The sequence below is a fragment of the Loxodonta africana genome, chromosome 1 (genome assembly GCF_030014295.1).
Source record: "Loxodonta africana isolate mLoxAfr1 chromosome 1, mLoxAfr1.hap2, whole genome shotgun sequence".
NCBI lineage: Eukaryota > Metazoa > Chordata > Mammalia > Proboscidea > Elephantidae > Loxodonta > Loxodonta africana.
Window position 1 is genome coordinate 637,452 of NC_087342.1, and position 14,542 is coordinate 651,993.

At 42.0% G+C, this 14,542-nt stretch overlaps 1 protein-coding gene across 1 annotated transcript in view; it reads left to right on the forward strand.

The window, feature by feature from the left end:
• Positions 1-13,533, forward strand: part of TMPRSS7 (transmembrane serine protease 7) — a 56,678-nt gene extending 43,145 nt beyond the window's left edge. Inside the window, exons 12-18 of the mRNA XM_064292231.1 lie at positions 382-489; positions 3,229-3,339; positions 4,174-4,290; positions 5,379-5,550; positions 8,230-8,498; positions 10,119-10,255; positions 12,303-13,533. Of these exons, the coding sequence (XP_064148301.1) occupies positions 382-489; positions 3,229-3,339; positions 4,174-4,290; positions 5,379-5,550; positions 8,230-8,498; positions 10,119-10,255; positions 12,303-12,473 (1,085 nt within the window). The 3' untranslated portion in view covers positions 12,474-13,533. The remainder of the gene's footprint in view (positions 1-381; positions 490-3,228; positions 3,340-4,173; positions 4,291-5,378; positions 5,551-8,229; positions 8,499-10,118; positions 10,256-12,302) is intronic.
• The last annotated feature ends 1,009 nt before the right edge of the window (positions 13,534-14,542 follow it).

The following is a 14,542-nucleotide window of genomic DNA, read 5'->3' on the forward strand; positions in this document are numbered from 1 at the left end:
AGACTGAGGAGTCCAGAGACTACATGCTAAGGATCTTGGACCGTAAGCTTCCTTCCAGCTTTTACATTCTTCCGGTCTATGTTCAAGCCCAAGGGCTGAGTCAAGAGTATGGAGACAGCAGAAGTTTGGATGTGCCTGTGAACTGGATGCAAGGTTGACTGAAACATTCTTGTGTAATAATTGGCTTTATTCTTTGCTCTTCTCAGTTCTGCTTTTATGTCTTTCAGTCATCCATGGTCCTGATTTGGTGGAGATATTGCATAATTACTACTCCTACCATCGGCAGCTCCCCAACCACTGAACAGTTTTTATTTCCATGCCCATATGACCTGGAGATTTTTAGGGTCTTACCCAAGGTTTTCTATTTTTTGTTGCCTCTAGCCTGTCCTGATGGATTCTTCAGATGCTCTTCTGGCTTGTGTGTCCCTCAAGCCCAGCGCTGTGATGGGGTAAATGACTGCTTTGATGAGAGTGATGAACTTTTCTGTGGTGGGTATTCACCATTTAATGGGACTTTTTATTTTTTATGAATAAATAACTTGTCAGGACGTTGTTGCTGTGGTTGCACATCTTTGGTTTTTGTAGCTGTTATCTACTGGTGCATAACAAACTATCCCAAAAGTCAGTGCTTGCAACCACCATTTATTCATGGTCATGCGTTAGTGGGTTGTGGGATATGGCTGATGTACGTTGGGCTCAGCTGAGTGGCTCTGCTTCAAGCTGTGGGTCCTGCTGAGCTTGACTCTTCCCAGTGGGTTGCGATCAAATTTACTCCCCACGGTCTTTCCCTCCTTGGAGCAGGGGCAGCCATGGCAAATGGCAGAATCAAAGGAGAGGTGTGAAGAAACACAGGATTCCTCTTAAGGCTTGGACTTGGAACTGGCATACCATCACTAGAGTCCATATTCCACTGGTCAAAGAAAATCACTTAGCTGAGGCCAAAGTCAAGGACCAGGGAAATTCACTCTGCTCAACCTGGTGCCATGCAAGGGGCGGGGGGGGGGGGGTGCGGGTGCATAACACTACCAAGGGGTGAAGATCTGAGGCTAATAGCTTAAACCAATCAAATCTTAAACACAGCAATTGTATTTTAAAGCACTGGTCCTCCATCTAGAGAGAAGCTCAGAATCTGCAGATAACTAAGCTCTGTCAGTGTGTTTATTTGTGGAACACAGGTGTTGTTTGTGGGTGGTAAAGTTGAGTTTTTCTTTTTCTTTTTTAACCTGAACACCCTGCATTGTTTTTACATTGATGCTTACTAAGTGTTGGGGTATCAGATATCCCTTCTTTGAGGGGAGAGACTCTGACTTGGTCTTTTCATTACTACTTGCACCTCGTTCCTGAATCCATCTCCAGTTTCAGGGAGCAGTACGGGGAAAACAGTTCACTAGATCATGTGACACCAATGGCCACACTTTCTCATACTAAAAATCCAGGGTATTTAATTCAATACAATTATGATGCTGATGCTATGGAACTTCTTTCATATTCTTGGAGACACATTACAGTTAATACAATGAAAAAAATTTACTTAAAAAAGATGACTTGCAACCCCAAACATTATTTATTGACAAAACTAAATAAAACTCCCTTATTGTGTATTGGAAACCCTGGTGGCGTAGTGGTTAAGTGCTACGGCTGCTAACCAAAAGGTTTGCAGTTCAAATCCACCAGGCGCTCCTTGGAAACTTTATGGGGCAGTTCTACTCTGTCCTATACGGTCGCTATGAGTCAGAATTGACTAGACAGCAGTGGGTTGGGTTTGGTTTGGTATCCTGGAGACCATTTAAATCTATAGCATCTTCTGTTTCTTAGAAAAATGGTGATTACTGCCCATTATATAGTGATTGGGCTTGCTTTTTTTTTTTTTTTTTACATAACTAGTATTCTCTGTGGGCAGTTCTACTGTGACCTATAGGGTCGTTATGAGTCCGAAATGACTCAACAGGAATGGGTTTCAGTATTCTTTGCTATGATGTTCCAAACAAATATGATTATATGTTACTTTACAATAAGGGGCACTTTTTAGTAATCATTATTTCACATTGTGCCATTTCAGGACAGCAGCATCCTCCCCTCTTTGCCTCTGTCTCACCCTCCACAGAAGATGTTGTTGTTAGGTGCCATTGAGTAGATTTTGATTCATAGTGACCCCATGTGACCAAGTAGAGCTGCCTTATCGGGTTTTCTAGGCTGTAATCTTTACAGAAGCAGATTTCTAAATCTTTCTGCCATGGAGCCACTGGGTGGGTTTAAACAGCCAACATTTTGGTTAGCAGCCGAGCGCTTGACCGTGGTGCCACCAGTGCTCCTTTCCACAGAAGATACCTCTGCAAAAACCAGGAGAAGATGAACAAAAATGATGACTTCCCACAAAACCAGAAATGCCTAGGGAATTATACCTTTTTTTTTTTTAGTGCTTGCTGAAAACCCAGGTTACATAGCGGTTAAGTGCTACCACTGCCAACCAAAAGGTTGGCAGTTCAAATCCACCAGGTGCTCCTTGGAAACTATGGGGCAGTTCTACTCTGTCCTGTAGGGTTGCTATGAGTCGGAATTGACTTGATGGCAATGGGTTTGGTTTTGGTTTAAAGTGCTTGATAGTATACTGTGTCTGTCACAGGTTCAAGGCAATTCATGAAAAATATTCCAAGGAAGAGAAATACATGTACACTGCTATTTTCTAGTCCAGAATATGGATCTCTCTTAGTGGAAAACAATCTTAAAGAAAGTTTTCCTCACAAACAGACTAAAAGTCTGCAGATTGTCATGGCAGATTTCATGGCCATTCATTCATTCGACAGACCTTTAGTGAGCACCTACTGTTTGCTGGGGGTTGAAGGTACAGAGATGAAAGACAAAATCTCCACTCAGGATGTTCTGTGGGAACGGGGATACGTTCAATTTACATTCCAGCCTGTGGTTTGTGTTACTTTTTCTTAAAATAAATTACTTATGAGGCATTTAATCATAATGAAATAAACAAGCTACCAAATTTTAGCTCATTTGTACAAAAGCAAAAACCTGATCTGACAAAGTCAGAGGAATTACATCAAAGTTTCAACATTGGCTTTTTCTCATGGAGGTGTCAGTTTTGTGGAAAAGACATTTTTTATTTTATTTAAATTATCGTACTGATTTGTACCTTGGGAGTGGCACTGCTGATTTTCAGAGACTCCAGCTGATGTCTCAGATGGCTCATGAACTTTTGGTCTGTTCTCGTTCTAGAGGTTCTTAAGCCTGCTTGCAACACCAGCTCCTTCAGGCAGCATGGCCCTCTGGTCTGCGATGGCTTCAAGGACTGTGAGGATGGAAAGGATGAGCAGAACTGCACCCAGAGTGAGGAGGGGTCCTCTGTGCTTTACGTTTCCACCTATAAATCTTCCCTGAATCAGAGTGAAACATGTTTGCTGGGTTAGGCTAATCAACTTGGTTCGTTTTTCCTTGGACTTCCCAGTTTTAGCACCGGAAAAGTCTCATGCTCTGAGAATTCCACCAAACCCAGGCAAACCAGAACAGTAGATAGCCCTAACCAAGGAGGAGTGTACATGTATGTGTGTCATCCTAGCCAAGGTGGAGTGTATGTGTATGTGTGTGTGTTCATGTGTGAATACAGACAAATGTTCGTTGCTTACTTGCTTTTAATGCTGCTCACGGCTGTGGATACTGAGGACCTGATAGACCTGACAGAGGAATTTGCCAGATACCATGACGAGACATATTCTAATCTAGCCCCTGCAGAAGCACACTCCTTCAGGTTCGTGAGCAAACGTGCTGTAATTCACATTTGTTCTCCTTAATGGTGTAAAAGAACCGAGTGTGGTGGAAATTTTGCTTAAAATTTTTCTCTGTGAACAACACAAGGTAACAACAAAGGCTGTGGCCTAAAGTCACTGATCTGGTCAACTCCCTTGCATGTCAGCAATAGCAGAAAGAGAGCAGTGGCTGTAGGCCTGATTCTTAGCAGGTGCACCTGCCTGCCTGCCTGCCTTCCCCTGGCTCTGCTTCGGTGGAGGAATGGGTCACTGTGGGGTTGTTTCTCTTCTCTCTACCATTTCTCCCAGAGCAGCAGATACCATTTCTGTGGTTCACCATCCTCTGAGGAGCTTGGTGTCATTCTCTCAAATCTGTTTCTGGCTGGGAAAAACTCATGCTCTTTTTGTTTACTTTTAGGCATCCCGTGCAGCCATGGAACTTTTAAGTGTGGTAATGATGTTTGTTTTAGGAAGCAGAATGCGAAATGTGACGGGACAGTGGATTGTCCTGATGGCAGCGATGAAGAAGGCTGTAGTGAGTAGAACGATGTTCTTTCTAGTTCCTGAATCCCCACTTTGGTTTACTTGTTTTTCATTTTCGGTTCTTTCTTGGTGTAGCCTAGATTGCCAAAGACCTAGGGAAGAATAGGAAATATTGGTTAAGTCAGAAGTGATTAGGTTTAGGACACGCCTTACGCTGATACAGCCTTGTTGCCATAACAAAGAGACGCTATTCCCAAATGGGAATACATTCACAGGTATAGGGGTTAAGATTCCAACTCATATTTTGGAGGAATACAGTTCAGCCCATAACACTGAGTCTGAAGCTCTTTCTCAGAACTGAAAGCTCTAGAACAGATCCTGTCTTCTTTCTTGATAATGAAAATTGGTGTTCATAGTGAGAATGTTCACATTCTACTAACTCTAATCAAGAGAAGATCTTAAAAAAAAAAAAAAAAACCTATGAGGAAAGAAACAGAAACTGTTACATGGTGATGACTTTGTTAATTATGCCTTACGTTAGGAGCCATATCTAGTGCTGGTTCTTTCTTTAGCTCTGCCCCAATACTGACAACCTGCCATATGTTCTTCTCAGTCATGTGGCTTCTAATTGATCATGTGGCAACATCTTAATTATACAACCTTACCAATGCTATTTACTCTGAAAAGAATTGCCCTGATAACTAGTTTTTCTTGCTAGGTTTTCATTTGTTTTGTCTTTCACCTACAAATTCCCTCCCAAATGTTTTCTCTCAAATTAGCAGAACTGCAAAGACGCTATAAGTTATGTCATATCTGGAGCTTATCTTTCCCTCTCTACCTAACAACCTAAACTCCACAGGCTGCTGTTTGTAGCCGTCCAGCTGTTACTATGAGGTCTCCCTCCTCCCCTCACATGGATCATTGGACAGAAAGACCCTGTATCATAGTATGTTTTCAGGAGGGGAGGCCATTTGTGAGTGTTGGTTACAGAGAGACCTACATGTTCCTCCTCCTCTAAATAGGCAGATCTCACGTTGTTTGCCTGGTTAGTCAGTTCCCAACCTAGAACTAAGCCCGACTTAATTTCTAGTTTTTCTTCCAAGGCTGCATTTAAACCCTGTGACTGTCTCTCTGCTGCAGGCTGCCCCAGGAGCTCTTCTGCCCCCTACCGCATCATCGGGGGCACAGACACACTGGAAGGGGGCTGGCCATGGCAGGTCAGCCTTCACTTTGTCGGGTCTGCCTACTGTGGCGCATCAGTCATCTCCAGGGAGTGGCTTCTCTCAGCGGCCCACTGTTTCCATGGGAACAGGTAGGGCATATAATCTTTACTATAAAGTGGTGCCCTCTGTGACTACAGATGTACGTCTGCTCTCAAGAATAAGGAGAAGCTCCCTGTTGAAGAAATCTGATCAATCCAGTTGTCTCCTTTTTTTCCTCTTGATACCTAATATGTGCCAAACACATTTTTTTTAAAGGTATTATTGATTAAAGAAAAAAGAAAAACACAAAGGAAACATAAAAAAACAGGCCTTTGCTAGACTGAAAAAATAGGATCGTGATTTCTAGTCAGAGGGAGCTAACCCTCTTGGAAGGCACAGAGAATGTAGAGAAGAGTGAGCACTGAGGATGGCTGGAGCGTTGGCATCCATGTATAGAATGGGAGGCAGACTCTGGAAAGGCCACTAGCAGACTCTGGAAAGGCCAGTAGGGTAGCATTGGAGGGGCTCTGTCTGTCTTTACCAATGGTATTATTATGGGACAGTTGATCTTCCAGCTAAGGGTGAAAGGAAACCTTAGAAAATAACCTCACTTAAAATTTGAACTTTTTTGGAATGTACTGAATCTTATTGTTGTTGTTAGGTGTACTGAGTCAGTTCCAACTCATAGTGACTGTATATACAACCCAACAAAACACTTCCCGGTCCTGCCCCATCCTCACAACTTTTGCCACGTTTGAGCCCACCGTTGCAGCCACTGTGTCAATCCACCCCATTAAGGGTCTTTCTCTTTTCCACTGACCCTGTACTTTACCATGCACGATGTCCTTCTCCAGGGACTGATCCCTCCTGACAACATGTCCAAAGTATGTAAGACACAGTCTTGTCATCATTGCGTCTAAGAAGCATTCTGGCTGTACTTCTTCCAAGACAGATTTGTTCGTTCTTTTGGCAGTCCATGGTATATTCAATATTCTTCACCAACACCACAATTTAAACGTGTCAATTCTTCGGCCTTCCTTATTCATTGTCCAACTTTCACATGCATATGATGCGATTTTGAAAACACCATGGCTTGGGTCAGGGCACCTTAGTCTTCAAGGTGACATCTTTGTTTTTCAACACTTTAAAGAGGCCCTTTGCAGCAGATTTGCCCAATGCAATGCGTCTTTTCATTTTTGACTGCTGCTTCCATGGGTGTTGATTGTGGATCCAAGTGAAATGAAATCCTTGAAAACTTCAATCTTTTCTCCATTTATCATGTTGCTCATCGGCCCAGTTGTGGGGGTTTTTGTTTTCTTTATGTTGAGGTGCAATCCATACTGAAGGCTGTGGTCTTTGATCTTCATTAGTAAGTGCTTCAAGTCCTCTTCACTTTCAGCAAGTAAAGTTGTGTCATCTGTATAACACAGGTTGTTAATGAGTCTTCCTCTAATCCTAATGTCCCTATCTCATTGAGAGTCTTCCTATTTTTCACTGACCCTCTACCAAGCATGACGTCATTCTCCAGGGACTGGAGTCTCACCATGCTTGCTTCCAAGAAGGATTCTGGCTGTAATTCTTCTGAGACAGATTTGTTTGTTCTTCTGGCAGTCCATGGTGTATTGAATATTCTTCATCAACACCTTAATTCAAAGGCATCAATTCTTTTTTGGTCTTCCTTATTTATTGTCCAGCTTTTGCATACATATGAGGTAACTGAAAACACGATAGCTTGCGTCAGGTGAACCTTAGTCCTCAAAGTGACATGTTTGCTTTCTAACACTTTAAAAGATCTTTTGAAGCAGGTTTACCCAATGCAAAACATTGATTTCTTGACTGCTGGTTCCAGGAACAGAAAACAAAAATCCTCACAACTGAACCAATAACGAACATCATGGTACAGGGAGAAAAGATAGAAATTGTCAAGAATTTCATTTTACTTGGATCCACAATCCACACTGAAGGCCGTAGTCTTTGATCTTCATCAGCAAGTGCCTCAAGTTCTCTTCATTTTCAGTAAAGAGGTTGTGTCATCTGCGTATAGCAGGTTGTTTATGAGTCTTCCTCCAATCCTGATGCCGAATGCTTCTTCATATAGTTCAGCTTCTCAGATTATGTGCTCAGTGTACAGGTTGAATATGGTGAAAGACTGTAACCCTGATATACACCTTTCCTGATTTTAAACTGTGAAGTATCCCCTCGTTCTGTTCAAATGACTGCCTCTTGGTCTACATACAGGCTTCTCATGAGCACAGTTAAGTGTTCCGGAATTTCCATTCTTCACAATGTTATCCATAATTTGTTATGATCCACATAGTCGAATGTCTTTGCATAATCAATAAAACACAGGTAAACATCTTTCTGGTAGTCTCTGCTTTCAGCCAAGATCCATCTCACATCAACAGTGATATCCCTTCCTCCACATCCTCTTCTGAATCTGGCTTGAATTTCTAGCAGTTGCCCGCTGATGTACAGCTGCAACAGTTTTTGAATTATCTTCAGCAAATTTTACTTGCATGTGGTTCATGTGATACCAATGGCAAGAAACTTTCCAGGCATTTCCTTAGGGTATTGTTGAGTGAATATTCTGGAATATTTCTGGTTTTACCGAGGAGGCAAGTGAGACCCATGGAAGCTGTGCTTCTTGCCAGGTCCCTGGACAGAGCCAGTGGCTACAACAGGGATGCAAAGCCAGGCCCCTCTTTTCTAAGTTCTCATCAGATTCTTGTTTCAGAACCGTGTCTGGCCCTTCGAGCCCCTGACTTGTTGTTTTGTTCCTTTTCTACCAGGCTGTCTGACCCCATGCCATGGACCGCTCACCTGGGGTTGTATGTGCAGGGGACCGCCAAGTTTGTCTCCCCGGTGAGAAGAATTGTGGTCCACGAATACTATAACAGCCAGACTTTTGACTATGATATTGCTCTGCTACAGCTCAGTGTCGCCTGGCCTGAGACCCTGAAACAGCTCATTCAGCCCATATGCATTCCTCCCTCTGGCCAGAAAGTGCGCCCTGGGGAGAAGTGCTGGGTAACCGGTTGGGGGCGAAGGCATGAAGCAGGTGTGTGTGTGCTTGGATGGCCAAACTTTTCCCTCCATATAATAATAATCATAACTCATGTTGATGCAGTGCTTTGGGGTTCATAGAGAAGGTTTGTGTATGTGGTCTCATTTGAGCCTCCCAACTACTCTGTGGGGTAGAATGTAAGGGGTTATTATTATATCTGTTTTATGATGCTCTCCATCTTCCCCAAAAGAAAGAAAGCACCTCATAAGGGGGATTCTAGGTAACATTGGCCCTTTTCAACCTTGGAAGGTTTTGCTAGATTTTCCATTATAGAAGAGCAACTCATTCTTAGCTACTGCGAGGTTCACTTTTCATCCCAGGAGGTGAAGTGATTTCCTTTTATAAGGGAGAAGAGGACACACGCACACATACAAACACACATCTTGTTGTATCGACTTATAGATAACTGCCTGGAGGGTTGTGCAGGTGTGTCCTGCATGAAGGCCAAGGGCCAAGGGAATGAGAGAGAAGGCTGACACTCAGCCTGTCCTTGGCTCCCCAAGTTGCATATTCAGGCCTGGGGCTCATATCAGTCTAGAAGAAAAGCACTTTTTTCTAATTGGTCCACCTAGAGGGAGCACCCATTTGCAATTCCTCTGCCCAGAGGGGTCATCATTTTCAATATGCAAACAGCAGGGTGTCTTAGTTACCTCCTGCTGCTGTAACAGAAATACCATAAGTGGGTGGCTTTAACAAACAGAAATTTATTTGATCACAGTTAGGAGTCTAGAAGTTCGAATTCAGAGCACCTGCTATAGGGGACCTGTGCATAGTGGTTAGGTGCTATGGCTGCTAACCAAAAGGCCAGCAGTCCCTTTTCAAAGGGTTTTGGGGCAGACACATTTTCTGTAACTCTTGAGCCTTATCTTGTGGCCTCTCTTTGGTACTCTAAAGATCCATTGTGGGCAGCTTCTCAAGCGTTCACTGTCTTCACTTATTCATGTAACGATATTCACCACCAGTTCAGACCTGCTGAGATCTCCGAGTCCCAAGAAGGGAAGGCAGCTAACAGTTTGAACACCTGTAGCCCATCAGGGCTGCCCTGTGCTCAGTGCTTGAATTATATAATCAGATATCCAAGAGGAAAACATCTACTCAGCCAACTTATCACCATATGTTTTCTTTATAAGCATGTGTATATGTATGCGTATGTATGTATTTATTTATTTTTAACTCATTAGCCTGCATAAAAAGGAAGGGGAAGGGCCATAACCAAACTGTAATGTTTTATGGTTGGTAGGAAACTGCCATAGATCAGCTTTGCCACCCCATTGAAGGAGCCCTCTAGACAGTAAATATTAGTCGTAGCTGTTGCTATTCACAGTCCCAGTGGAAGCAGGGGTGCATGGTGGCAGAGCTGGCACAGCGGCTCAGGTGACGGTGTCAGGGCCTGAATCCTACTCTGTTACTTGCTGGCCTTGTGTCACTGGGCAAATGTTTTAACTTCCTAAGCTTCCATCTCTTCATCAGCAAAGTGGGGGCAATAATAGAGTTTACCTCAAAGAATTGTTATGAAGATAAAGGGACATAATGTGAGTGAATTGTTTAATGAAGTCCTCAATAAGTGTAGTTATTATCATTCTCCGTGATTTCTACTTCCAATCTGTTTCCCAGACAGTAAAGGCTCCGCTGTTTTGCAGCAAGCGGAGGTAGAGATCATGGACCAAACCCTCTGTGTCTCCACCTATGGGATCATCACGTCACGGATGCTGTGTGCCGGGGTCATGTCAGGCCAGAGAGATGCTTGCAAAGTAAGTCAGGTGACCTTCCTCTCACCTAGCATGATGTAGTTTCCGTAATGCTTTCATGTTTCATGGGCACTGAGAAACAACCAATGCACATGTGTCTCTGAGTTCACCTGAGTCGTCCAGAAATTAAATATAAAGCAGTCCCTGGGTTATGAATGAGATCTGTTTCTGACTGTGTGTTTAAGTTGAATTTTTAGGTGAGTTGGAACAGGTGCATATGGTTCTTATTTAGCCTTGTTTCGTGTGAGAAAAGGCTGGAAATGCTGCATGTGTAGCAAGTGAAGGTGACAGTGATGAAGAATTTGATGGCATTAGGGGTTGGTTCAGTCGTTTCAAAGTGAGGGCCAATTTACATGACATTCAAGTGCAAGTATGAGTTGTCCGTAAATTGGACGTTCATAACCTGGGGACTGTCTGTAATCTGGTTGCCTGAGATCAAAGAAAAGTGGTGAAAGAATTGGGTCTATGGAACTCAGTTTTCTAGCACCATATATCTCCTCCAACATAAAAGATTGGGGGTCAGCATTCATCATTGTGTCCTGATTTTCTCATAACCAGAAACAGCAACAATACACCACACTTTAAGAATGGCTACTTATTACCTTATCAGGAGTTTTAACAACTCACTCCTTCGAGACAGAGGCTGAGGGAAATAAAAAAAGAGTGGGAGAGGTGATAGGATGCTCACATGTAGACCTCTGGTGGGCCCCCTGACAGTGGTAAAGTTGGAGATCACCTTTGGGGGGACATTTCTCAGAGCCTCAGATTCAAATTTATGCAGATATCTACATGATAGCCAAAAAGTGAACAGATTGTTTAGAGGATGACGTGGGCAGTGGGAGTTGTTCCCGCTGCTTTCCACAACCTTAGCCACCAAGCCATAAAGGCTCGTGACAATGGTGTCTCTCTTCTGGGCTCCTTTTTGAGGTACTGTGCACAGGTCCTTCACATGAACTCATTCAAATCCTTCTTTCGTCTCCATTTTACAGAATAGAAAACTGAGGCACAAAAAAGAAGAAATAAGCACAAAAGCACAGAGAGGTCAAATAAATGGCTCAAGGTCACACAGCTAATAAACGAGTGCCTGAGCTGGAATTTGAACCTTGCCTCTCTGGTGCCAACGCTACGATGTTGTAGGTGTTTTCCGCAGCTGGTCAGTGTCAGAGCTCTGTGCTACATACACAGCCACCAGGGTTTACGAGTCAAATTGCCTGAGTAGAGTTGATGAAATGAAGTGACCAATTTCCCTACTAGTGAAAATTTATCTAATGAGGTATAACATTTTGTGTATAGAATACAGGGGCAAATTCGGAGTACTTTCTTATCTTTGCCTCTTAGAGTCCCATAAAGTTGTAGTTTTACTCTCTTACAAATTAGGAAAATAAAAAACCAGACATTATAATTTAAAGGAGTGGTACTGTAGGGATTATGTTTAAACTTTGAATTACTTGAGTGTTTGTTTTGTGGAGCTGATATCAGAAGGGACTCTCAAGTGAGGGTGTCTGTCTGTGACAACTGCCTGTGATCTTTAGGGTTGCTTCACTTGGCCCGATTAAGCAGGGTCTCTTTTTCCCTCCGTGGACCATGAGGCAACCTCTGAAGTTGCATGGCTCAGAGATAGAGGTCAACCCACCAAGATAACCCTACCTCATAAGGTCGTTGTGTGAATTAAATGATCCAAAATAGAACTTAGATCATAGTTAGCACCTAAACGTTAGCTGTTATAATAATAACAATAATTATTGTTTGTTCTTTATTTGAAAATATGTGGCAGTTGTTTTCTCCTGCAAGAATCTTTCAGTGTTACTCTGAGCCTAAAGACTCAAGTTTGTTGAGATGAATACAGCTTTTTGATTGTACGAAGAATAATTCTACAATGGCATTAGAAGTTTCACATTATTTTTTGCCATTTCCTCAAACTGGATAGGGGTTATCCAAGTAAAAGCCTATAAGAAAGGGAGCTTTGAATATAATGCATTAGATACATTAATGAACAAAATGATTATCACAGGACAGGTGTACCTTATACTTATGTTATCTTCTTGTGTAGGGAGATTCGGGTGGACCTTTATCTTGTCGAAGAAAAAGTGATGGAAAATGGATTTTGACTGGTATTGTTAGCTGGGGATATGGATGTGGAAGACCAAACTTTCCTGGTGTTTACACAAAGGTGTCAAACTTTGTTCCTTGGATTCATAAATATGTCCCTTCTCTTTTGTAATTGGATTTTTGGCTATGGTTCCTGTGACAGATTCTTGAATAAGAATGCAATAATTATCAAATAAAATGAGTCACTTAATTCTGGAAATGTCAGGTTGCCCACATTCTGTATTTATTGAAATATACGCAGATTAATATGTATTTTATTCCATTAAAAATTGTCTTGGGATATAAGTATCTTCATTCTTAAGTATCAAAAAGCTATAGGGTCAGGGATGGAAGAAACCTAAAGTACCATCATGAACCGAGCTTCTAAAATAAGATGGGAAATGAATGAAACGCTTACTTTATTTTATGTGCCCATACAAGGTACAAGGTACAGATATTGGTAAGGATTTAAGCAAATTTGATTTACTGAAATAAAAAATTCTGTTAGAAAAAAAAGCCCTGGTCTCTAGCTTTCTCTTGAAGTTAAGTGTGCAAAAATATTCCCTTTACAAATGCAAATAAAACTCAGTCGCTGCTAGAGGAAGTACCTATATTCCTGCTTTTAAATCCAAGTTTACCTAATCATGTTGTTGTTGTTGTTGGTTGCCTTCCACTCGGCTCCAGACTCATGGTGACCTCATGTACAACAGAACAGAATGCTGCCCGGTCTTGTGCCATCCCCATGGCCGGTTGCAGATTGGATCCCTAACCTTATTAGGTTATGTAATATCTTCAGCTTGGCATGTGGTAGTCTTGTATACAGGGAAACCAATTTACCAACAAACAAAACCATTGGTTAACAACCTTCACTCAGATTATAGAATGAAGCATCTTGGTAGTTTGGACTGAAAGTATGAGTATGGGATTCAAGGAAATTGTGGTAATACTGGCCAGCAGTTGAAAAGCAAGGGAATTTTTCATTATAGTTATTGTCCTAGTCTGGGTTCTCTAAGAGGAGCAAAACCAGTGAAGCATATGTATATATATAGAGAGAGCAATTTATTTAAAGGAAATGGCTCATGCAGTTGTTGGGGCTGGCAAGTCTCAAATCCGTGGTTCAGAAGACACCAGTCTGATGACCTCTGCTGGTTCACAGGGCTGCAGGGGCTGATGAACTCAAAACCTGCAGGTCAGGTGACAGGCTTGAGGCCTCTGTAGGCTTATGTCCCAAGAACCGAAGGTCAAATGCTGAGAAGATTGCAGGGCTGAGAGAGCAAACATTGCCAGAACATCCATTTATATACTGGATGCAGGCCACACCCCCAAGGCAACTCCACTTCCAGCTGATTGGCTGCTCACATCAGATCACAAAATGGAGGATGATTACACAGTGTCTGCCAACTACTGAGAAACATGGCCTAGCCAAGTTGACACATCACACTAAGCATCACAGCTATGAAAGTGAATTTTTTGGAAATATTTTCTCTTAGCTATTGGTTCTTTTATAAAACTCCCAGTGGCTAAGACTTTCTTTTATTCTAAAGGCTTTGTAATACTTAGCCTAGTTTTAAACCGATAGTACATACTCAGTACATAGTTTTTGGTTTAGTTTATCTTGATTTAGAGGGTTTCATTTCACACTTGATCTCAGAGTTATCATTTATCTTCATTAACAGAGGGCAGATTTATTAATACCATCTAATAGGTAAAAACAGCAGAATAGAGAAGAATGATACTTTTTGTTGTCCCTGGGACAAAGTCAAAGGAGGGACAGCAATACTCTCTTTTAAGTAGGGTCCAGAATAATAAAAATGGTTTTCATAAAAAAGGACCTCAGAAAATCTTAACGCAAAGCAAAAGGAGAGAGGAAGAGGCATCATCCCTACGATCAGATAGAAGGACTGAAATCTGGATATGATTTCTCAGAGAGAGTGAATATTTTCCAGTTCATAGAACATATTTTAATTTGCTAAAAGACTGTTTTCTTTTAAAGATAAAATATCTTATATTAAATATCTTAGATTAAAGATAAAATATACTGATACTTCTCTGAATAGGAAATCTTGGTGGTATAGTGGCTGCTAACCAAAATGTCAGCAGTTCAGATCTACGAGGCACTGCTTGGAAACCTTATGGGGCAGTTCTACTCTGTCCTATAGGGCTGCTATAAGTTGGAATCGACTCGACCACAACGGGCTTGGT